We start from the raw sequence: 25,993 nt of genomic DNA, 5'->3' as shown, positions 1-25,993 counted from the left end.
CTGATTTCGGTAAAAATTTAAGACGTGGGCCCTCTCATGCCTTAATTTTTTACCGCTACTGTAGATACATAAAGCCTGCAGGTAGTTTTATGAAATTGTTTTAATCATTATGTGTATGAAATACATGATAAGATGTACACCTTAGAATCAGAAAGGTAAACAATTATTACCGTCTGTTTGGCATCGCCATGACGCCTGACTCTGAGGGGCTAAGCAGCCTGTGTCTTACCTTTATTCATTATGCATACATACTGTACATACATACATACATACATACATACATACATACATACATACATACATACATACATACATACATACATACATACACACATACATACATACATACTTAACCTAGTACATGGATGTGGCACCCCAATATTTTGGGTATAAGGTACTAAACATTGCACCACAGAGTATCAAGGGCACTAGAATTAATATTTAGTGACCACCTGGTAAAATTTGATTCCCAGGGTACTGACCCAGTAGTACCCAACAACCTCCCCTATTTATGTCAGACCACTATATGCAGAACGTCTCCACTTTTACGGTAAAAGTGCCGTAGACTATTTAATTATGGGGGTAAGTGTACAGTACTTTGTGTACATTACTTTTTTTAATTAATTCTTATTAAAAAACATGTACAGTGGGGTATGCTATAACGAACGGATCCTACTACGAATATTCCTATAACGAACGGTTTTACATATAAAATTGAGAATGCTATAACGAACAAAACTCCTACAACGAACATTATTTAATTTTTTTTTTTTTTTCTAATTTATTGTTTTTTTATTACAAATATTAATGATATTTTTTATTTCAGGGGTTTAGATGCATATTTATGCACTTTTTTACAATTTTTACAATTTTATATTATATTTTTCAGTGTTAAGTGGTTGTATTTGGGGGCCTGGAACGGATTAATCCTATAACGAACGAATGCTATAACGAACAAGGTTCTAGAACCAATTAGATTCGTTATAGCATACCCCACTGTATTTCTTTCATAAAAATTAGATAAATTGGTGTTGTACTCTTTTTTTTTTTTAAATAGAGGTCTCTTTTGACAAATTTGCTCCAAGGCGGACAACCTCTTATCCCGGACACCCCTTCCCCTCAATTAGTCTGCCTCAGCGAGGTTTTACTGCATACTGTATACCATACTATCTGATTCAGACAAAGAAACTTTCACAGACAATAATAAGATGTAAACTTCATAATTTCACCTTCAAGGAGGCAGAAGATGAGTCTTCCATATTCTTTAAGATGATCTAACTAGATTGATGTCTCAGGTGAAAATTAACAACATAATCTGCATTAGCACGCTGGACAGAGATGGTAAACGGATCTGCAGGATGGAATGTGAATGCCACAAGTCTTCGTGTACCTGATGAAGGAACAGTGGCTCCTGGAACACCAACTCGTTCTGCATTGATGCTGAACTTGATGAGACCTGAATCACGCCCATAAAATCTGTGATGAAATGTTGCAACATCAACAAAAAGTCAGTTGGTCAAATAAACACTTAGATTAAAAGCTCCTAACTACATATAAAATTTTCATAGAACAGTTATTATAGAATCTTCTCCGCACATAACGATCAATGAAAATCTTCATATCTATACAATTGTGTGCCTCACCTAAACATATGTACAGAATTGTTATTTAAATCACCCACAAAATATCCTTTAATTAGATCCAAATAGTACCTTGTTATTGGATAAATTAAAAAAAATTGCAATTTTTTTTTACTGAATTTACACAACTTTTATCTAGTAATCCACGTGGTATCTAAAGTAAATGAGAAAATCCGGACATCAGGCAACCAGCTGAGTGACCTTATGGCATGGTCACCCATATTATTTAGGTTCATTTGGTACTAGGCTAATAAAGCATTATCATAGCATAATGAATTTAAAATAATAATAATAATGAGTTTTTGTGTGGCATTAAACTCCTGGTTCTTTATTGACATAGTGCAGTCACAACAAGCCTGGTGCTTGCCTATCTATGTTGGTGTACTTTATTGGCATAACCCACACAAAATAATGAGAAGGGAAGGAGCTGTTAATTTAATATAGAACTACTTTTTGTACATTGTCTATGTGTTACTATATAGTAATATCTCTGTTAGCCGGAACTCTCCAATACCCGGAATTGAAATTGGCTCAAAATTTTTCCGGAAAAATTCTCTCAATTCCGAGTCTGTGAATGAGTTTCCGAGGTTGAAAATCAGGCGTACTTTCTGATAAAATTCCGAGAAGGTTCCAAGAAAATCTCTCCAATCACTTCTCCCACAACTAGACTACTTTTAGCAATACGTACAGTATTACTTTGATACAACATGATAAAATGGACAAACAATGAAAATGAAACAAGCAAAAGTTCAGGAAGCTTCCCTGTGGCCGAGCATGTGGCGTGACAGGCAAATAGTCACACTGGAACCTGATAACCCACACTGGGCATTTAAACAGTGGCGGAAAAAGGCGCGCGTTCTGGAACATCACCCGGGGCCCGCTGGTCGGGCGTTCTGGAACATCACCCGGGGCGTAAGGGTTAAGGCTTTCTTATTGGAAAAGTCTAGTAGAGAATTTATTCAGCATCATTATGATATCAAATTAATCTCTAACAAAATTAGAACAGGAGGTGGTGGCACAACCTTTGTGTGTGGGGAGGAACTGACCATATGGTCAGTTTGCCTTTCCTACCTGCAAGGGTCAAAAGGGTCATTTTCCTCCCTCCCACCCACTGCATCTCACCGCCTCTTCTATGGCTGTCATTCATATACGGTACAGTATTATTGTACGGTGCATTATTTATAATTGCTATGCATTAATTAGTAAAAATATGTTCAATTTTGTTCATTTTTCTACAGATGTTCTTATCACTATAAAGTATCTCATAGGTAAAAAATAACGTCATCAAGAATGCGTCGCCATATATACAATGGTACAAAATAAATTTTTCTAACACTTTTAGAGCAGATGTTGTGAATAAAAGTTTATACACCTTTTGCTAGCAGCCTTGCACCTGAAAAACACCCTCGCTTTCATCTCTATTCAAGACATCTTTAGGTCATGAGACCCACAAGTCCCCCACCCAACAATGGGTGACCTGTGACATTCCATCAGAAGGTCAGTAATATGAGACCACTAATACCCCACCCTACTTACACCTGACATTGCACAAGTCAGGTCAGTTACATGAAACCCACCAATCCCCCACAGCTCCGTGGGAGTGTAAATTACCGGTCTTCACTCTAACACACAGCTTCATTCATTCCCATATCAATATAGATTTTTAGTTTTTTAAATATATTTATTTAACCAAACTTTTAGATAAATTATTCAGGATTATTCTGGTAAAGAAATGGGTAGTAGGCAGCTATCAAACAGGGAGGTACTACTGCCTGGGAAGATATTGTTAGTATATATTGTCTAGTGGTAGATCCTGCTGCAATATGGCATCACAAAAATTGTGACCAAGTCCAGTTTACTGATCTGACATTCTGCCTCTTTTACACACAATTGCATGGTCTCAATTGTTTCTCTTACTTTGACAACACAACATACATATATCGCTTCTCACTTTTTTGTTTTATTTATTTATTTATTATCATTACAATATTATCATTACATTATTGTTATTGTTATTACTGTATTATTATTGTATTTTTTATTATATTTTTTATTTATTTTTGTTAATTATTATTATTATTATTTATTAATTACAGTATAGTATTATTATTATATTATCACCCCCAGGCCCCGATGTGCGTTTACAAACTTCATTAGTTTAGACTCTTGGAAAACTTTCCCCAGCACCAAGAAATGAAACATTCTGGGGATGTGGGCTAGTGTCTACCTGTGCAAGATGCATAGTTTAGACTCTTGGAAACTTTTCCCAGTAACCAGTAAAAATTCCAGGGATAAGGGATTTTTCTGGCTATGAGAAAGTCGTCTGATTACCTGGAAATCTCTCATCCCCGGAAGTGACCTGCACCAACTGTTCCGGCTAACGGAAATATCACTATTATGTACGATGTTTATTGTTTCTTAAAGCAGTTTTGTAACAATTTATGGGTATTGCTTGGCCTCTGGACCCAAACTAATTACAGGCTGGACCTCACTAATCCAGGAAGCTTGGGACCAGACCGGTTCCAGAGTAGTGAAAATTCTGAACCATCGAAGGCGAGGTTAAAAAAGGCAAAGTAATGCATAAAATGTACTAATACTGGTACCAATACAACTTACATCAGCATAAATCTAGCCCAGGCTTACTGGACCTCTTTATGACAAAGTGTTTACTGTACTGTGACACAGAAATAAGTAGATTAGCAGAAAAGGCAAAGAGAAAATTGTGTATCATAGGCATACTGATACCTGTAACTAACCATCGAAGCTGCCAGACTAACGGGTCCCGGATTAACGAGGTCCAACCTGCATTTCCATTCAAATCAATTACAGCGTAAATTATAATTCACGATATCTTCTAGTACAGTACCTAACTCTGAATTATCGAGACTCCACTGTATAGTGAAAAAGTGGTGTCTTAAGAGAAGCTTTTGGTGCAAGTTAAAGGGATGCAATACGGTACTGTACCCTGCATTTCCTATTGAAATCATAGAATATTTTATACTGTACAGTACAGGATACATAACCATGGATAAAGCAGGGTGAAGGAAAGATAACAGGTAGACAGACAGATGTACAGTATAACATACACAATCCCAACCGGAAAAACTCACCTAATAGGATGATCAGCACAGCTCTTGGGACGCTCCATCACAGAAACCCATTTATCATCATATGAGAAAAGTGTTAAATCAAGATAGGGTGAAGCTGAAAATGACTGAGCCGAGATTGGTAACTGGCCCAGCAGTCGTTTTGTTGCCTCTGTGATGCCACCACCACGAGCATTGATAATACTCTTCTTAAACCTTTTATGGATCAATCTGAATAAAAAGAAGAAAAAAACATTGGCACATATTTCACATTAAAATTCATATATAATCACCAAAAAGATCTGCTTTCTTAAAAGATACTCATTACAAAATGGCTAAATGGATGCTTTAAAAGAACAAAAATTTCACTGTTGATCAATTTTATTCTTTACACTGTTCAGTAATCCTATCTAGAGAAGGCACTAAATAGTGTATAGATATGTACATACCAAGATATGTGAACACGCCTGACACCAGGACTCTTGTTACCATTCATTGTACCATTTATTCACATGTCTGTATTACTACATATTATTATAGCATGTCTGATGTCTATGCTTATGTCTAATGCCTATGTTCATTTACTATGTCCCGATGTACTATGTCTGTACCGCGCTAGTCGAGTAATTAGAAGACCTCATTTATTGTCCTAGGAATGTCTAGCAACTCCCCTTGCCTAGCTAGCTAATTTCCCTCAGATCGGCCTCGGCCTACCTACGGTCCGGGGTCCCTAGTAATCGCTCCTGTATCGGTTGGCTATCACGCCCAGTCTTGTACACTTATTGAATATATCTACTGCTCGTGCCCTGGAGTTTCAAGAACCTTGTCTAGGATTACATCCACCACACCACATGGCGCAGTTTGAGTAGCTCCAACACGACAGTTTACAAGCCTCAAGAGCCGGCCCCGTCTGTTTCCCGGCCTCGTGTTTCCCGCCCAGAAGATATACTCCACAGTGCCCCTGGATTTAAAGTGCTTTGTGACCTTGTGAAGTGCCCTAAGTGAAGTGCAGTGCCTTTCATGTCTCTTTGCTATGTTTCTCGGCAGGTCATTCTTTTCAATGAAGAATTGAGGCGCCTAGAATGGGAGTGGCGTAAGCACCAAAATCATGATTTACAGATATGACCACAGGCGCGTTCACTGGCCTTTGTTCTATATGATCAAGCCTGACTGAGTGTCGCTTATGCCGCCACAAGGTCGAGAATTCCATTGGAAGAGCATGTAACTTATATTCCCAGTTTCGTGAAAATTTGGTGATATTTATTGATTTATTTTTATTTTTAGGGGGGGGGGGGGCATTTGGGGATGTGGCATATGGGGCTCAGCTTTCCACAGGCAGCATCCCTTATACGGTCCAACTTTTGTGGAAAGTTTCATTGAAATCCATGCAGTAGTTTCCATGGTACATAAACTTTAAATGCAATTTACTCAAAACAGGCATTTTGGAGATATGCCATTCCCATTCTAGGCACCTCAATTTTCCCTTAATTCAAATGTAGTTTTTATAAATCTATAATACACAGTACCAGTCAATCATCTGAATTTCAATGACCCACAGCAGTTAAAGTGGGGTCATTATTTCTTCCTCAAGCATGCTTTTAGGTAGAAAACTATTCGTCTACGTTTTACATGACTAGTTCTATCAACATATGGGTAAAGTTTGCTGTCAAGATTTAAGTATATCTGCTCACTAAACATAAAAAACTCAAGAAACTCTAGACTTTCAATACTTCTTGGTAAGGAAGGTCCCTGGACGTCTATAACATTTCCGGGATCATCACTTTGTACTTATATTTTATTTTCTATTCCCACTTCTACTATTCTACTATATCTGATAATGGATCAGTCCTCAATTGATAATATTCTCAGGCAGCTCAAAGGCTGACTATTCACCCCATATCCTAGGACTGAACCCTGACTGGAGTGGAGGTTTGCATCTCATACAGTACACTAAACCTTGCACACTCACCACTATGAGATGCTATTATCAGACATCTGACACAGCAAATTCATTAACACATTATTGCATGGCTTTATGAAGAGTGGTCAGAACACAGATTTTTTTTTAGTCAGGCATTTGGAATCACAATTGCCTGAAAAATTCTTGATCATGTTGTCTAAACCTTCCATGTTTTTCATATCTATTTTAATGTCTTACAGCTGAAGAAGCTAAGCAATTACTTAATGGACATTATAGCCAAACAAAGATACAAGATTATTGTTACAAAATGTTCATCTTCTGGTGTCTGGTTATCAGCACTTATATAATACAGAGGAGTCAGTCACCAGAAGGTATGCTTCTGTACATGTGCTTCTAAAATGTGAATACTGTACTGTATAAATACTGTATAAAGTGTTCTATCTACTTAACTCCACCATTTAAATCTTTAACAGTGCAAACTAGAATTCTAAATCAACAACTAAAATTCTTAAATTTTTAATAAAAGTATGAAGGTTATGGGTAAAATCTAACCTTGCCCAATTGTTGTTTGATGGTGAGCAAGTAAACTGGGACTCACAACTCAAACGTGCATTGCGAAAGAAGTCTGCCATCTTCTCAAAAAGTTCCAAGAGTTCTGAAGAAGTGTTTTCATATACTGCAAGAACTTCAGTTGTGATCATGTTGTACACCACAAAAAAAGATGGTTGTCCATTTGGTTCAGCAGATCGGAGAGTCACCACTTCCTCAGAGGCATACTAAGTGGGATGAAAGTGATGCATAGAGAATACTGTAGTCACTGGGTCTTATGTATACTGAAGTTGTTATTTTAGAGTTATAACTGAGAAATATATACAGTATGTCCAATTGGTCAAATATTTAATCACACTGCTTGAAAATCGCTCCAATGATACACGTGCAGAAATCTACAAAATTTAATAACTTGGTGATGGAGAATTTTTGTACTGTCATGATGACAAACTTGGGAAGGATTGATGTGCAGTTGTATGGTCAGGCAGGTATAAATCTATATCCCCTCCCCTCCCCTTCCCCAGACATGCACTGGGAGCTTAAAAATAAACTTGTCAAGACCAACATATTTATTCTCCCATATCAGTCTTCTCATTATTGTATCCTTTACTCCCTTGCCAGCTAAGAAGAGACTTGGAAATCCAACATATAATGTTTAATTCCCATTGTAAAATTGGCTTGTCTAAAGGAAACAAATCCAGCTGTAAATCTTGTTTCAATTTTGCCTGATAGAAACTGTATCACCATAATGCCATCAGGTTATTCACAGCTAACCTACACACATAGTTGCAAAGTCATTACAAGCCCCAAACAAAGAGTTTTAATGTGGTGTGGGTTGAGCCGTGAAGGGTACGGTGTGGGTGTGGGGAGGCACCACACGGTCTCATACCGAGAGGTCTCATGAGGTGAGGTGATGTCTAAGTCAGGTCAGGTGGCAGTGGCCAAGACAGTGGACTTTCCCTTTGATCTTTTGGTGTCCATAAGCACTTTGATCACCCACCTCACCTAGCCTACCCTCCTATCCCTCCCTCCCCCATTGAATCCTCTTTCTTCTGCCCCACCTTTCCTTCAGGGGCTTGGTCGTCCCATTAGACATCAGTTGCTCTTTGCATATACCCAGGGACGTTTAGATTCTAAATACTAAAAAATATGGAAATCAACACTGAAATCACCTGAATTGAAACAATAATTTTTATGCAAAAAAAGGAAAATCTGACATCCACATTTGGCAGCCATCTTGGAAAATGGCCACCATCTTGGAATTTTTAATGTCCAATCAGATAGATTTGATAAGTAACCCATATTGAATCTTCATGCCAATTTTCATGCTTGTATTACCATTTGCAAGATTCCCTCAAAAATTTATATTTAGCCGCTCCGCTAATTCAAGGGTTTACCATTCGTGGTTTCGAATTCGCGGTAAACAAAAGGTGACTAGCTCATAAGCCTCTGTGGGAGCACTGCGAGTCAACCTCACATGCCCATAGCATCTCTTCTCCCTTGTTTGTGCTCACACATTGTTTGCGCCACAGCATCTTTCGTGTCATGCTCAAAACTTTTAAGTGTTTTTTGTGTGGAATGGCCCTGAAAAACTGTCAAGTGTCAGTAATGCTAGTGCAGTGAAACAACAGGCAAATTGTTCAATTTCTGTATTAGATAACTTAAAGGGAGGAATGAGCTACGCCACAGTTGGCAGTTTGTTTGGTGTGAACGAATCCACGATGTGGCACATTAAGAAGAAAGAACAAGTGATTCGTGACTGTTGCAGTGACTGCTCCTACAAGTTCGTGATAAGAACAGAGTTAACAGAAAAGCATTCAACATTTGGATTGTGGGCCAGCACTGCAAAAATGTGCTGATCGACAACAACGTGATTTTTGAGAAGGACAAGAGTCTCTATGCCCATTTTCACGAATCAACAGGTGGTGAATGGGCTAGTGTGGCTGCTGAACAAACTTTTAGTGCCAATAAAGGTTCAAGAATTTTACAAAAAGATTCTTGCTCCATGATGTGAAGCTGACTGGGGAGGCTGCATCAGCTAACCACATACTAATGCAGGTAGTATGGGTGACTTAAGTTTCTCATACAATAGTACACTATGGTAGTATAAGTTGCTATTTGCTGATTTGCCTATTTGTGCCACTCCTGCAAATAACAATGATTTACTGTTGTTGTATATACTGTATAGTACTGTGTGTGGGTTCCTGGAGTAGATATATAAAATTTCTGAAAGCATCTTGGTCCCAGCATTTCAGATTTCTGATACTCAAGTGTACCATACAAGAAGAGTATCTTGATGGTTGAGAATGATGTGTGAAATTTTTATTGTATTAATCCATGCACGTACAAACAAGAAAAAAAGGAAACCCTTCCATTGGTCTGGTATTGGGAGGGTTTGCTATTCATAATTATAAAACCTAATTCTTTATTATGCTGCTTTTAATATCACACTGTGTCAAAATAATATTATTTTTCAAATACATTATGGATCCCTGACTGTTCATCAAGACTCAAGGGATAAAAGATATACTGTATCAGTGCCCGGAAGTTTTAACAGATGGATCACATACACTCCAAAATCTGAGGTTCACAAATTCCTGGATAAAAAAATTCACTTAATATGGTCCATGTATAGATACACCATTTTACACTCATAACATGAATTTTCTATTTATCAGTGTAAGCATCATACCTTTATAAGTAAGTGCACATCATCAAGGAGCTGCATTTTCCACATCCGTAGGCGATGAAGATGATCGAAGTAATGGAAAAATTCCCTCAGTGCACGTGGGCTGCCCTCTTCCTTACTAACAGCTTCAGCACGCCGGTAAAGGAACACTAACAGCCTGTCAAAGAATGAAGGATTGATATTGGAAATACTATTTATAACCACACCACTGAACATGATTGCACAAATTCATTTGTGCCAGTGACTACACTTGTGAGGGTCTAAATGTCCCTATACAGTACATAGATGGATTTGGGGATTGGAATACAGATTTTCCCAGAACCCAGTAGCAAAGCTGAAATACATTCTAAAATATTCAGGTAAAACCTACTGTATTTGCTTATCAATAAAATGCTTACTTTATTGAATAATGCAGGCATGGGCAACCTTTCCTCTGTCATGGGCCTCATTACGATTTAGGTATTTTTATGCAGGCCATCCCACCAAAATTTATATCCTACCTAACCCAAAAGTAATGTTAATATTGTACTGTATTAGCACAGACAGTCTTTTTCCCATTTATGAAACAAATCCATAATAATCATTTTTTAAGTAACATGCTAATATTTCTTGGCATTTAACAGAAGATGAGTGAAGCAGTCTGTGAATACTGTACATTGATTTTTCCTACAATTACAGCCCATTTTTCTGACTTATGACACCCACCAATATAATGTCAATGTTAATCTCGGCACATGAGGAACTACAATGAAATAATCCATCAAGCAGACCGCACCGAACTTGGCCAGTAAACTCACACAAGTTAAAATTTTTAGATTATCGACTATTTATACTTATTTCACTGTTACATTTTTGTAGTTACTTACTCTTAGGTGATGAAACAGTAACAAATTGTGTGAAGATTATTCTTTTCATAAATATTGTTTTACTCACCATAAACTAGTTGCATCTACCTAAACCACGGGCCACATTAAATAGAATTTCTCAATCACTCTGCAGGCTGCAAAAAGATATGGTTCCAGCCGCATAAGGCCCATGGGTTGCCCATGCCTGGAATACAGTACTGCATATTCATGAAAATTTAATTTAGACTTCAGGATCACAGCACCTTCGGTGATTTTTTTTTAGTGAAATTGACTCCAGGAACTTGAGAAGAGGTTCTATATTAATTGGGGGATGTGAAACAATCCAAGATCTTACCAAAAGTACTGTAAACTTTAATGTGAAGATGGAACTCATACTTTCGATCATAAGTTCAGGCAGAATAATCTAAAATTCAAGTTACAGAGATGAGTTACCTTAGGGCTACCACAAGAAAGGGGCAAGAAACCTTGAAATGTAAGGAGTGTTTGCAATGAAAGAGAAGGCAGTGTAGAAATTGTGAAGTGGTAAAATGAGAAAAGAGAAATTTCCCAAAATGACATGGACATGTGAGAAGGATGCAGGACACAATAATAAAGAGGATGTATAGGGACAATGTAGGAGGTGCACTGGGGTGAGGGAGACACTTACATAGGAGAATGAGAAGCAATATAAGGAGATAATGATAATATTCATTCTCAACCTTTGAAAATTAATAAATGTTTTCACTGTTTTAAAGACTTGTTCATTTAATTTTTTTGTTTGGGTTAGAAAAAATTCAGGTTTGGTTTAATTCAGAGTTTGCTAGACTTGCATTCTGGTTTAAAAAAAAATATTGACTTCAATTGTTTGATAAGCAAGAAAAATAGATGGAATATTAATCAAAGACAAGTACAGCAATCTCTCCATTAGCTGGAATCTTTGATCCCAGGACACTTCATTACCTGGATTTTTTTGTGTGTGAGAATTCCAGAATGAAAAATCTCTCCATTCTGGGCATTCAAGCATACCAAGTGGGTAGGGGCTCCTTAGCTATGATTGGTTACTACTGTCATGTAACTGCATGGGGTGCCTATGATTGGCTGATGTATCTCCCAACCTATCTCCTCCAACTCTACCAACATAACCCTCTTAGTTCATTGTTTGCTGTCATAGTACAAGCTTGTTAACTCATTCACTGTTGTTTTTGCATATCATCTGCATTGTGCAGTACTGTACATTAATGTACCAGCATATAATCAGCCAAGAATATCATTAAGGTAGTGTTAAGATGTTAAAAGTAATTACTGTTACATATACTGTACTGTACATTCAGTACGTGTGAAAGTATATTATACGTTACTGTACACAGCAGAGTGGACAGTGTATAGCTAGTGTGTAGAGGGTGTATGTACAGTATATAGTGTGTACAATCCCTCCTTCTTGGAAGAAAAGGAGAGTGACAATTAGTAACACCTGTTAAAGGATATGGTACAGGAAAAAGGCAAGGCATTCTGTATCATCTTATCACCATTTGGTGTGCCTGCATCACAAGCAACAGTATACAGATTACAGGTATTTTGTTTATTTGCATTATACAGTACAGTATTGGACATGTACAGTGGTGTTTGCATAAATAAATACAGCTCTAAGTCTGTCCGCTGCAGTCCGACGCGAAAACATTTATCAGTGGGAGTAAAAATTCCAGGATGCGCAATTTTTTTCTCGAGAATGAGAACATTCGTCTCAATACCCAGAAACCTCTCAAACCCGGAGCCGCTCTGCACCAATTATTCCGGCTAATGGGGATATTACTATAGCATGAGCATAACAGTTCTCGGGGATTTGACAAAAAGTATGGACAGAATTAAAACAAACCTGTGCTTAAGACAATTAATGATTTTCTCTCTAAAATGTTGATAGGTGCGTTGCATCCGATCTGTGCAAACTGTAGCTAGTAGGTAATCATCATCCTCATAACAAACTCTGCCAATAGTGCGGACATCTAGGAAGCATCCATCTGAAGTAATCTGAAGATATGTAAATCTATGATTAACCAGCAATTTTTTTATTGAAATATCAAAACTTATGGTTCAGCAAGCTAATGACCTGTATACAGGAGGATCTCCCTGTTAATTGTTTGTCCCCATCTCTGCCCATCATCCTAGTGTCAACCATAAGTATCCGTTAACCTTTCCCAGACAGTATGGTTGGTAGAAACACTGGTCAAATGTCAAAGGCTCGACCATTGAAGAATATTTTTGTAGATCAGTCTACATAAAGAATATACCTCTCGATTTACACGGATCTAATTTGCATGTTTTTGAAATAACACAAGTATTAAACTAATACCTACTTTCAAATTAACACAAAGTTTTTTAAATACAGTAGCACGGATTTGAAAAGGGTGCCATTGTGCCGGGCAGCGTACTTCAGTACCTCATTGCTTTCCACTTTACCTGAACCTCAGCCTTTGACAATTGGCATCTCAAAAGCTTCCCCATCATCTGCTCGGTCATCTGATTCAGATGACTCCATCCCCCAGTAACTCCCAACCTCTTCTCCACCACCACTAGTTCCCACATGCCATCCCAGCCATCATTCAATGTAAATATTAGAAAAAAGTTGCATTTAAAATCTCTTGTCCTACTACTGTATTATTAGGGTTGCTTATATTATTGTATTATTATTATTATTATTATTATTATTATTATTATTATTATTATTATTATTGTATTATAATTGTTATTATATTATTATTATATATAAAACATATCGAAGGAAATACTGTAGATACCCGGTAAACAAATTACAGTACAGTTTTTAGGGAGCATTTCCCCTCACCCCTGCCATTTTCTTTATTTCTTATGGGATAATTAAGTTCGATTTACACGTCTCTGATTTACACAGCCATTCTCAAGAACGTAACTACCGTGTAAATCGAGAGATGGCCGCATTGTGTTGTCAAAGAAAGAGAAACATTTGAGATGCTGCAACTGTGTGTAAATGAGGTATGTGGCCAAGTGTTCTATTATTTTGTACCAGTATGTACAAATTCTTAGTCTTTACTTGTGTACAAAGAAACGTTATTCCTTTTATGCGTGTGGAAGGTGGGTACACAAAAGGAGCAGTAGAGTTGATGACAGACTGCAGGATGCTGCTGTATGTGCAGGTAACTATGTGCACATAGCAAGGTTGGAAAAACTCAACATGGGATATGCCCCTTGGTAACGTGAAGCCTTTTCAGACTTACAGGAAGGGCAGAGCAAGCTTCACATACAATATGCCCCTTTTTGGGGGGTGCTTAAGTTCTAATACTGTACCAGCTGGAGCAAAATGGTTGAGAAACAGCTGATACATTACTGCACCATAGTATCATAAATATTTACTCTGTAATTACTGTTAAAATTTACCCCACCTTTAATGTATCTCTCTTTGTGTATTCCTTATAGTACTTATGTTTAATTTTGCAACAAATGTAGAAATGTTGCCAACTATCCTACTTAACTGCCTTGGGGACAAAACAAGCAACTTGTGAGATACCAAGCTTGCTGCTGCCTAGGAAGTGTCACTTGTGAGGCTCCATAGGCCACATATACTCTATATAAACTTTACCTGGAATATATGTATGGTTTGATGTTGCACAGAAAGAACTGCAAGAGTTTGTCTATACAAATAAAGTCCTTGGTTATGTGACAGGAATATCTTGTCATGTAAAAATGTCCTGGAGTCACAGAGTCGACCCATTTCAATATCAACTATGTGAAGAGTGTAGTCTTCTAAAGGAGAGCGAGGGTTTGGGGTCACAGATTCATTATTTCTATACATATCGAAATAATCAATACTGTTGCCACCATCTGCAGACGCTGATCCAACAATCACATATCTGAAATATTATCACAATGAACTTTAAACTCATACACAAAATTATATCAAATCCTAAAATATTTTACCAACAAAGGTAACCAGTGAATTCATTAAGCAGCTTTTTAATTATTCAAAATGAGCTTGAAATGCTGTAATTCAATAGAGGTCACTGTCCAATATACTATACTCTACAGGTACTATTGTTACAGGTAATAATATGAAAAAGAAATTTTGCAAAGAAAGAAACAAATTATAAAATTATTCAGATATAATATTAAATTTATCATCTGCTCTTAAAAAATTAAATCTCAAAAACTTTTCACCTTATAAACCTTTAAAATAATTTCAACATACTTGCCATCATCCGTAAATAAACTGCATTCACGGTTCAGTTGCTCACCATTTGTTGCTACAGTTACAGTGTGTTTAAGCTTGAAAAAATGGTCAAATATGTTCCTACGAATCTCATAGGTTTTGGGATCATTTTCTTTAAGGACACTTGTACTCTGAAAATAAAAGTATGCCTCATTAAAATATTTCTATGTTCAAACTGCAATGTAATGCATAAATTGCACACACAGTAAATCCAGTGAAATATGGCAGGGAGCGAGGAGAGTTATAAGAGCAGACAACACTTTAACTAGTGGTCACTCTCTTGCTCCCGTTGCCAGGCATACAATCGAAATAAGTATGGAAGAAATACATATCTTGTAGTTTAATTTGAAAACAGTGAGCTCTTTTCGTGTAAGTGTGATTTAGCATGGCCTGGGATTATGAGGGTAGCAGAAAGCCAATTTATGATATCAAGAAAGAAATGTGTCAGCCTTGATGTGTATAGCAGCACCACATAGGGTTACAAGATGCAATATAATTTATATCGATATAAAACATAGGCACAAAAATATCGAAAAAGAAGAAAAAACAAAAAATTTACCATTTGAGTATCAGTATTTTGCTATTTTCTAAAAACTGTTGGTCATATCAGAAACCTGATTACTGCATTGGAAAGTTCATAAAATTCTGCTTCTAGTAGTGTACACAGTAGTACTTAAACAGTTGGCTCAGACAATTTTGAGCTAGTAGGTTTTGAACGTATTGGTGTGTATTTTTTTCTCATGTTTATTAGAAGTGATGAAAAATAGTTATATACTTGTACAGTATTATTCTTTTTTTTTTACTTATGTTGCAGAGCAATCAGTTACGAAGCCAAAGATACCTGTACAGTATATGGTTTATGTCATTAATAAAAAATTTTGGGGGGAAATTGATAAAGCAAAAAAAAATATTCACCGTGCACTGTCTCGCCTGACCTGGGGGCCTCAGAGATGTGATCTTGGAACTGGAAAACTTAAAACTTATCTCGTGCACGAGAGGGTTAAGTTGGTTCTAAATCCTTGCAGTAGCATTATTTCCAACTTTGATAAAGTATTTATATGGGTTACTTGTTATAAATTTAGTTAGAGTTCCTATCATGCACACTCAAAGAAAAAAAGAATAGTACTTATGATTCCTTTTTCCCATTGCAATTCATTAAAAACAAAAAAACAAAAACAAAAATTCATGCACACCAAAGATGACTTAAGCCTACAGACATAATGAAATTGTGTCCCAGCAAAAACTCTCCTGCCATCAGTACCACTCATAATGTCAAAGCTGAAGGTCATGTGCTCACTCAATCACTATGGAGGTTACACAGTCATTGGTTAAGAGTGAAGCAGCAGATTTTGACAGTGATTTGAGAGACAATTGATGAACAGTTAAGAACAAGACATACTCATTAGCACCATCTTCAAACCGCTATCATGACTCATCCCAGGGGAGGTCCCCCAGTCTGGAACAACTACTGTACTTAACATTATACTTAAGTAATTGTGACTTTTACTTTATTTGTTTTATGTGTATTTCTGTTTTCCTTGATATTTTGATGGTTCACAAGGCTAATAAGTATGGACTTACTTGTGATAAGTTTAATGCAAACACTTGAACCACATATCCTCTTTCTTTTCTGAAACCACACTGGTTTCCTGCTTATGCCACTGTTCTCTCAATAATGACTTCCATACACCTTTCCTGGTAAACTTGATAAAATTATTACCCTAGTACAGTATAACAAATTTGAACTAGATATGTTAATCACCACACTTCATTTATTACCTCACACCAGTGCAGCATGTCTGCAGCAGCAGAAGGTCCCATGTAGCGAAAAATTTCTATACTGGTTTGGTCCGCTGAAAAAGCAATTAGGAATCTGGAAACAAAATTAAACATGTGTAAAACATAAAAACAAGATTAACATGATGATAAAATATAAATAAAATAGTAAAGAATGGTCTCTTAAATGAGGCTTTCAAGGTCTGTGGCTGGACAAAGGCCCAGCCAGGCATATAGTAACACGATGAAGTGTACAACATGACAAAGGAGAAAGGATGATTTTACAGTATTTCCTCGATTTAACAAACTAATTCGAGCCAACCCTGTTCATTAAATCAAAATTTCCGCTAAATCGAGCTCTTGGTCAACTAAGTATACACTGAGCGCCTTAGCTTTCGTCTTTATTCAAGGCATCTCCAGAGGCAAATGAATTTTCAGGGACGGAATGTCAGGTCACCCTTTCTTGAGTGGGGGATTAGTGGGTCTCATGACCTGAAGATGTCCTGAATAAATACAAAAGCCAAAGTATTTTTAGGGAGATTGTGATAAGTATAGGTGTAAGGATGTGGCTAAACATGGTGCAATCTTTCATAATGCCAGGAACCCTTGTCCCCAGGCCCTGAGCAGAAAGGTTTGGAGTGATTTTCTCGCCATTTTCTCAGATTTCCTGTACAGTAATTGCTTTATATCATTATTTATCATTTTTATACATTTAGTACATTCACCATAGGCTGAAGTAGGTTTTACTGTATCATGTGTCTCAGGTGTCTCCATAGGTGTGAGCATATTAACGGAAATAATCTTGATTTAGCAAACTATTTCACTAAATCGAATGAAAAATAATAAAAAAAAGCCTTCCGCAAAATCGAGAGTTCGTTATAACAAATTCCATTAAATCGGGAGTACTGTATACTGTATAAGAAAGTAAGGAGTACTTGGAGGCCAAGCACTGGGACAGAAGAGAAGTTTATATGGCTATGAAGCGTGAAAAGGATGCAATTGCAGGTAAGGTGAATAGTGCGGATGGCTAGAGGTGAAGTACAGTGAGTTCTGCTATAACGCGTGTTTTGACAACGCGAATTGGCTCTAACGCGATTTATGAATAGAGGAACGATATTTGTATAACGCGAACACTTGTTTGCTGTAACGCGATTTTTGCTTACTATTTCTCCAATTATGTGGTATTAACTGTGAATATGGTAAAGAAGAATATCACCAAGAAGCATTCTGGTGATCGCATTCCCGGTGATGATCGTAAGAGAAAGGCTATAACCCTTGAAGAGAAGCTCGATGTTATTTACCTCAAAATCACCCTTCTCCCCCATCAAGTTATATTCATATTTTTTCAAGGTAAAGTGTTACATTTACTGTATGATTTCATTATTAGATATGAATGTAACATTTATTTAGACTGTGCTATCCTTTGTGTTAGGCTAACTACTAAATTTTTTCCGATTTCGAGTCGTAATCTGCACCTAACCCTATTTTCTCCATAAGCCCTGTATTTCTATTACGCGAATTTCTATAACACGATGTTTTACAAGAACACAACTATCGCGTTATGGCAGAACTGACTGTATACAGAATGGCAAGGATAGAAACAAAGATGTAGTTTGTGAGCAGTGCATGAGAAATGACTTAGAAAATACAGTACAGCATACAATACAGTATTATCTCTCTACAATATATCAAATGAATTCGCTATACAGTATACCAAATCCACTGCCAAACCTCTCCTCAAATATCTAAAATATAATACCCCGTACCGTAATACAATGCTCTAATCATTAGAGTTTAATGTGACCTAAAAATAAATAAAATAAAATACAGCAGACCCTTGCTATTTGTGGTTTTACGGTTCATGGTTTGGGCTATTTGTGGTTCATTCCCTCCAACCCAGGTAAATAAACTACTCCTATTGTAAATTTAAAGTTTAAACCCGTTCGTATCGACCTCTATTATCACCACCTAAATCATAATTTCAGTGATGCAGTGATGGATTAGCTTCAGCCAGAGCAGATCCATACTATACCCATTGCTTCCCAGCTCCCTTCCTCTCCACCCTCTCACCGATACGCTGCCTCTCTCACTATCATTCATGATACAATACATTCTTTATTTGTTATTCATTAATTAGTATAGATACGTTACTGTAATAATCTGCGGTTATTAATACCTGTACCCTTCACATACAATAATGTATATATCTTATAGGTAAAAAATAACATCATCAGGAATGGACCTCCATGTTTGCAATGGTATACTGACCCCGTAGAGCGCTGTTTTGAATAGCGCTCCATTTTCCAGGAACGTATCCTGAGTGCTAATCGGGTTATTACTGTGAACCAAAAAACTCTATACCAAACTGGCTGCTCATCAATAACTGAATTTCAGTATGGAGAGGTAATACTGTTGATAATGAGAAATTTAAAGGTGATCCAAGAAAATACAATTGTATGATCATCTGCTGTATGAGGAATTCAGTTGTGATAGGGACAGCCTAGAAATGGCAGAGCCAGTAATGGAACCATACACTTGGACTGAAAGAGAATGGAAGAAGAAAGCAATTAACAAAATTATTAATGGAGAGATAGCTGGTATAGTTCTGGAATAGTTGCACAAATATTGAAAGGATCAGATTATGTTGGTGTGACAAAGGTAACTGAATTAACTCATGCATTTACTGTAACCTTATATGTTGGTGTATAAAATTCACCATATTTTTAGAAAGAAATATTTAGAAGAAATAATTGGTAAATATACAGTACTGTACAGTACTTTAACAAGCACTACTATTATTATGGAAATAATCATAAATGAAGTAGCAATGAAAACATTTTTCTATGAATATCAGTAATGTACTATGGTAATTACCATAAATATTTACAGTGATGTTCCTATTAAGAAACAAAACATCAATGTTCCATAATATGAATATTTCTATAGGTACAGTATGCAGTAAGTATTTTCTCCTGCCAGTAGAGAAAACCATGCAGCAAATAGGTTTATTAAATGATCAGTAATAAATATTTACACTTAACATTATGTTTCATAAATACATATGGAATAGTGAACCTGACCTCTTATCCAATATCTTCCCAGGCGGTACTACCTCCCTGTGCATACCGTACTTACAAAACAATGTTTAAAATCCCACTGCAGCATAACCCAAGTTCTTAAATACATCTAAAATCACTTAATTTAAGAGAAAAGAAGAAATAGAATGACAAAATACAGTAAATGAAAGTAAGTCATAAGGTAAATAAAATACTGTAAATTTCAAGTTTAACCCTGTTCGTATGTCGGGGACCTCCTGTACTGTTGCTGTTAATAGACTGAAAATGTAATTTCAACCCCTAGGTGTCGGTCCATGTCATATGATGTGTGTCTGTAGAGCTTCAGGTCACATCATATGATGTTTTGATCTTTCGCGGGCCTACAGTATTTGAAGAAAAAGGGAGGGTCTGGCAAGATTATGTTGCCAAGTAGGTACCTATTTATATTTCACTCACTCACACTTGAGAGTCTCCCAGTTTCTTTCCAGTAGCTTCTCACTTTTGTGATGTTGGAATTTTGTCCTTGAATTTGACTCACATCACTATGTGTGTGTCTGCCCCAACCCTAAGTCTTGTATCGTGATCAAGTACTGGTGTAGTAATAATGATTCTTAATAGCGTAAATAGTAATAATATAGTAAAACATGTGTCCTGTACCTCATACTGCCTACAAATAGTGTTGTTTGCCTCGTTACTACTGTGTCTCACACACACATTTCACTTCACAAATATTCTCGACTCTTTCTAACCCCCATGTTGTCAACCCGTGGTAAGGACATTTATTTATTTCCTGTTTATATCCTGCATGACCAGTTTGTAAGACTAGAATTGTTTTTTATTTGTTTTTTAATGTTTCCGAATATACCTGCATGGGGGGGGGGGGGGTGCTGACCACAGCCCAAAGCCCAGGGATTAAATACAGAAAAGTATGTCAAATGAAAATCTACTTTACTAAATAATCTATTCTGCAAAAAGATCTGAGCATTCTAAATACAAGCAGTCCCAGATTTACCAAGATTCATTTTAAAAAAATCTCCAGGATTTGATTTACGAACGAAAAATCCAGTTGTATATTTTTTCACCATCTTTTGATAATTTTTCTTAATTAATAATGAGAATATGCTATAATAAATCAGTTTTTTACCACCAATACAGGTACACAGGTAAACCTCAATTTACAATACAACTATCTATGATAATTAATTCATGTTAACAATGCTGATATAATAAGTCCACTTCCCTGTTTGCAATGTAGTACTGTACAATATTCATTAACATACAAGATGTTGTGAAAAGGGGGTAATGAAACCCCTCCTATTAACAGAGTCCTCCCAATAACAGAAAATGCTTGCACAAATTAGCCCATTATTGGAAAGGTTTACCTATAAGTGTTAAAAAAAAAATCCTACTAATAACTTAAAAGTGTTACAATATGAAAAAGTATACTATAGTGGAAATTAACATTACAAAAAATTGTGGTGGCAAATAGTAGGAGGGAGATATCTCCAAAGGTCAGTGTGCCTCAAGGCTTTCAGTTTTATTTGAGAATATCTGTACCTAATGAGCAGATGCCTTAGGCCTCTGGATGGTACGTGTCAAAAAATTATGTGAATCGTTTTGAAAATTTCAGCATCAAATCAAATAATCAAAATGAGTTGGCTCAAGATCCCCAGAGAATCTCATTTGAGTTGGCCCAAGCTGTAAGGGTGAATGATACAATCTATATGAATAATCCCAATACAGTAGTGTCATAACTACAAGAACTCTGGAGCCAAAATTTATGGACTATATAATAAAATATCAGTAAAATGAGCTGTCATGGAGTTCCTAAAGTCTTACTTTCCATCAGGACTGAACTTCCTCAGGAAACATGGAGGCTTCTGAACATTTGTAACAGTGAAGTTTGGCGTGACATTTTGATAGAAACAGCGGTCGGTGTGCAGCTGACTGTGCGACTGTTTGTGTATTTCCCGATGGAATAGTCGGACAACAAGATTTTGAGGAGGGATGCGTTGCACTGCAATACCAGGTTCGGTCTCATTAGTCTCCTTTCCTCTGTAAAGAATCATCAGTTTTTAATCCAATACAAATTTGAAGAACTGAAGTATGAAATCCCATGTTAGGAACACGAAAAATTTTATCAGTGATATACATACTGTGCCAATACATAACTCCCTGGCAGGAACTACAGTACTGTACCTCCAGTGATATCTCTACCATACACACTCACTGATATACTCAACAGACTTATTCCTCAATAACTTTTGCATTAATCTATTCACCCTTTTCTTTATACATTAGAACTACATATGCTCTCTGCTATTCCTTTGGTTTGTACCACAAACCAGGACAGTTATGAAGGGTTTTTGTTAATAACTCCAGTTACAACAACACCAGTGATGTTTTTTTAATGATTAATGGATAGGGCATTGTATCCCCATTACATGCTAAGGATATAAAAAATTTAACACAAACTCTCCATGAATAAAGAAAGACGAAGTGAGAAAATTGGCAAAATCAGGATAGGGGTGACTTTGGACAGCCATTGATTTACTGTATACTGTACAGTAAATGAGTACCCACCACTCAGCAAGTTTTCCTGGACATACACTTTTCATCTTTTTAAAAAATAATTTTTTTTTAATTTTTATTTAATTTTATTTTTTGCTGAATACAATAGATCAGTCGGTATATTTCTTAATGACTTTCAATAAAATACAAAATGAAATATTAATACTGTACACAGAACAGTATGTATTACGAAGTTATAAATACAAAATAAACTTGTACAAGAAATTACTTACTTTATAGATTTTTTTGCCTCTTCAAAAATGTCTTTAGAAGTCTTTGGAGAAGAATTTCTTTCTTTTTCCTGTTTACTGTAACTGCGAGGCATCTTGAAATACTCATTTTTCACTTTTGACATATTAGTGAAAACTGAAATCTGAAGAAAACAAAACATAAACATTAGCATTAATGCAGTAGCCGAAGTCACCCGAAGAAAAGAAGAAAAAAGTTAAAGATACATTACTGTACACTTCAGTGACACTTTGTAGCAACTAATATTGTAGAACAAATTTAATAGTTTTTGGAAATACTATACAGTTAGGTAATTTTCCTTGCACTGCAAGCTCGTGCAATTAGTTTTTTCGTGGCACCCACAGATTTTTCTGACCAGAAGATTTTGAGGTACAGTATTGTTAAGACCCTCCTCCTTTCACCGCTTACCCAGCTTCCACCACTGGTTACCTGTGGCTAGGGTCGTATGTACAGAAGCAGTATACAGTGAGTTCTGCTATAATGCGTGTTTTGATAACGCGAATTTGCTCTAACGCGATTTATGAATTAGGAACGATATTTGTATAACGCGAACGCTTGTTTGCTATAACGCGATTTTTGCTTACTATTTCTCCAATTTTGTGGTACAGTATTAACTGTGAATATAGTAAAGAAGAATATCAACAAGAAGCGTTCTGGTGATAGAATTCCCGGTGATGATCGTAAAAGAAAGGATATAACACTTGAAGAGAAGCTCGATTTTATCAACCTCAAAATCACCCTTCTCCCCCATCAAGTAAAGTGTTACATTTACTGTATGATTTCATTATTAGATATGAATGTAACATTTATTTAAACTGTGCTATCCTTTGTGTTAGGCTAACTACTAAATTTGTTCGATTTTGAGTAATCTGCACCTAACCCTATTTTCTCCATAAGCCCTGTTATTTCTATTACGCGATTTTCTATAACACGATATTTTACAAGAACACAATTATCGCGTTATAGCAGAACTACCTGTATATCTATCACAAGTGTTGTCGAATTACCACCGGCTGTCTCGCCAGTCTCCGTTAATTTCCCGACGATTGGTATCAGTGTAGGGACAAGCAACAGGCAGATAGATTTACACCAGGTCACAGAAACACACTTGTGCACTGTAGTCTTCTTTAATAGTCACTAGTTCTTCACAACACTGTTCACAGAGTAATGTCTTCACAGCTTGACTCCACACTTTGAATATATAGTCAGCACACTACCAGTGTACAATTCCTTAGTCTTCTCACGTTATATTGCTCACAACAATTCCACAATACATGCACAACAAATGTCTTCAGTTGTTCTGCTAGGCTTATTCTTTACACTATGAACAGAAACGATCGACTAACTCAAGGCAGCTCGCAGCCGCATATATATATGGCTCGTCAGATGCCAAGAGCATTCTAGTGATGCCCAGATGCTGGAGGTCGGCTCAAGACCCGCCTGGAGAATTCTAGAATGATCTAAGCTTACAATAAGAAGTAAATCATAAAATATATGATGCAAAACATTCTAGAATATTCTTACATAATTAATACATCAATATATACACAAAACTTAACTAAATTTGCCAGAATAACTGCTGCATGGGACAGAAAACAATCAAAGCACCTAGTTTACAAAATTATAAAACAAAATTATGCCTCGGCATAAAAGTATCATCAAAACATTGTTTTTTGGCCCATAGAATGTTATTTTTTTTACTTTGCCAATAACAATCATAGTACTGCATATCAGTAGTCATATCATATACTACAGTACTCACTATTCATCTTTCCCACTGGTGTTTTTTTTCATATCCATGCCATTTCAAGACAGTTAATTTCATTGGTACCAGATATATAAGTAAGTTCCTTCTGCTTATTATGCTGGGGTCCAGGAGGTGGCTAGGAAGTTAGGTTAGGTTAGGTCCTCACAAACCCAGAAAACTGTGAGGGCAAACTTTTTCGGAGTGAGAATTGTGAACTCTTGGAACAGTGTGCATGAGTGTTGTGACGGCACTGAGTGTGAGCTGTTTCATGATCAGACTTGACCAACACTGGAGCAGGTTCAGGTACTTATCAAAAGAGATGTGACTGACCCTCCAAGCGACTAATGAGCCGATCAGTGGCGAAGAGGATAAAAGTAAAAGTAAAAAGTATAGGTAGGTTTTCGGGTTAAGCCTGTTTCTGTTAGGTTCTGTGCATTCTCGTTTTCATTTCTGTGTTCAGTATCATGCAAATAATATCTCCAAAAATTTTGGTTCAATTTCTAAGTTATTTCTGGTGCTAACTATTTCCTCCACCTGTACCAAAAATGATTGTATTGTACCACTTGGATATATTCTGGATTCGGTAAATTGTGACCACATACCTACTGGATTTGTATATTATACAGTAAAACAAACATTTCTGTGACACTCCAGCAGAAGGTAAAATTGCAGTTTCACTACCAATTGGTTTTGGCCAGAAATAGAGGTTTTCCCCGTGATATTTGGTGTGATTCACTCGAATTTGACCTTCATTTCCGTCAGAAATTAGTCATTTTTCAGTTATCATCCCCCTCCAACAATCTTGGGGGACCAGTGGGAATTTGGGGTTTCCTGGTGGGGAAGATCAAAAACGGAAGTTAATAGGAAGCTAGTCAAGTCTAACCTAACCTAACTCAACCGTTAAATTGCAGCTTCACTACCAATTGGTTATTTAACAGAAATCTAGATTTTTCCGTGGTATTTGGTGATTCATTTGAATTTAACCTTAATTACCGTAGGAAACGAGTCTTTCTGGGTTATTACCCCTTCCCTTCCCTCCCCTCCAACAATCATGGGAGTAAACCTGCAATAATACCCACTCTATACAATATCCCAATGCTAGCTTCAGCTTCATTAATACTTTACAGTACATCTTGCTATATTAAGACAGCAACAGACAGAGAAGACTTTCACCCATCTCCATACCTTATACGTTATTTACTACAAAAGTGCACCTTACCCTTTTCTCTTTATTATATATGTAGTTCCTTCGTCTTAATGTTCTTTTATTATACACGTAGTAGGAAAGAGACACTGTACTTCCGTCAAGATAATGTTTAAGTTTTCGAATGTTTAGTAGAGGTGGGGGCGTCCATCACCCATCATCACCTGTGAATCCGGAGTTTGGTTTACTCTTTACTCTTATCCTCCTCACCGCTAATTGGCTCGTTAGCCGCTTGTGCTGTGTTCTTCACTGCTGGCATGAACTGGCTCCTGAATATATCTGAACCCGGGCACAGATCACTGACCCATATCAAGGCCTGGGGTGTGAGAATAATAATAATAATAATAATAATAATGATGATGATGATGATGATAATAACAATAATAACAACAACAACATTAACAACAACAATAGCAATAACAA

The 25,993-nt window shown here is 36.6% G+C and overlaps 1 protein-coding gene across 2 annotated transcripts; it reads right to left on the bottom strand.

Annotated features, from left to right (window-relative positions):
• Window positions 1-894: 894 nt before the first annotated feature.
• Window positions 895-25,784, bottom strand: LOC121854747 (DET1 homolog). Of its 2 annotated transcripts, none has more exons than XM_042349485.1 (11): window positions 25,586-25,784; window positions 22,604-22,743; window positions 21,639-21,854; window positions 16,747-16,820; window positions 14,947-15,098; window positions 14,341-14,611; window positions 12,604-12,755; window positions 9,889-10,042; window positions 7,200-7,423; window positions 4,751-4,957; window positions 895-1,476 (listed from the first exon to the last, which is right to left on the bottom strand). In XM_042349485.1, exons 3-11 carry the CDS (start codon window positions 21,643-21,645, stop codon window positions 1,275-1,277), a joined length of 1,443 nt encoding a protein of 480 aa, XP_042205419.1. In that variant the 5' UTR covers window positions 21,646-21,854; window positions 22,604-22,743; window positions 25,586-25,784; the 3' UTR covers window positions 895-1,274. The 2 variants fall into 2 exon arrangements, with proteins under 2 accessions (XP_042205419.1, XP_042205418.1); XM_042349484.1 differs by having other exon boundaries at window positions 16,747-16,840; window positions 25,586-25,783.
• Between the last annotated feature and the right edge of the window lie 209 nt (window positions 25,785-25,993).

The sequence above is a fragment of the Homarus americanus genome, unplaced genomic scaffold (assembly GCF_018991925.1).
Source record: "Homarus americanus isolate GMGI-L3 unplaced genomic scaffold, GMGI_Hamer_2.0 scaffold53233, whole genome shotgun sequence".
In the NCBI taxonomy this organism is placed as follows: Eukaryota; Metazoa; Arthropoda; class Malacostraca; order Decapoda; family Nephropidae; genus Homarus; species Homarus americanus.
The sequence above is the reverse complement of the archived record's forward strand: the minus strand, read 5'-3'. Positions and strand labels throughout refer to the sequence as shown.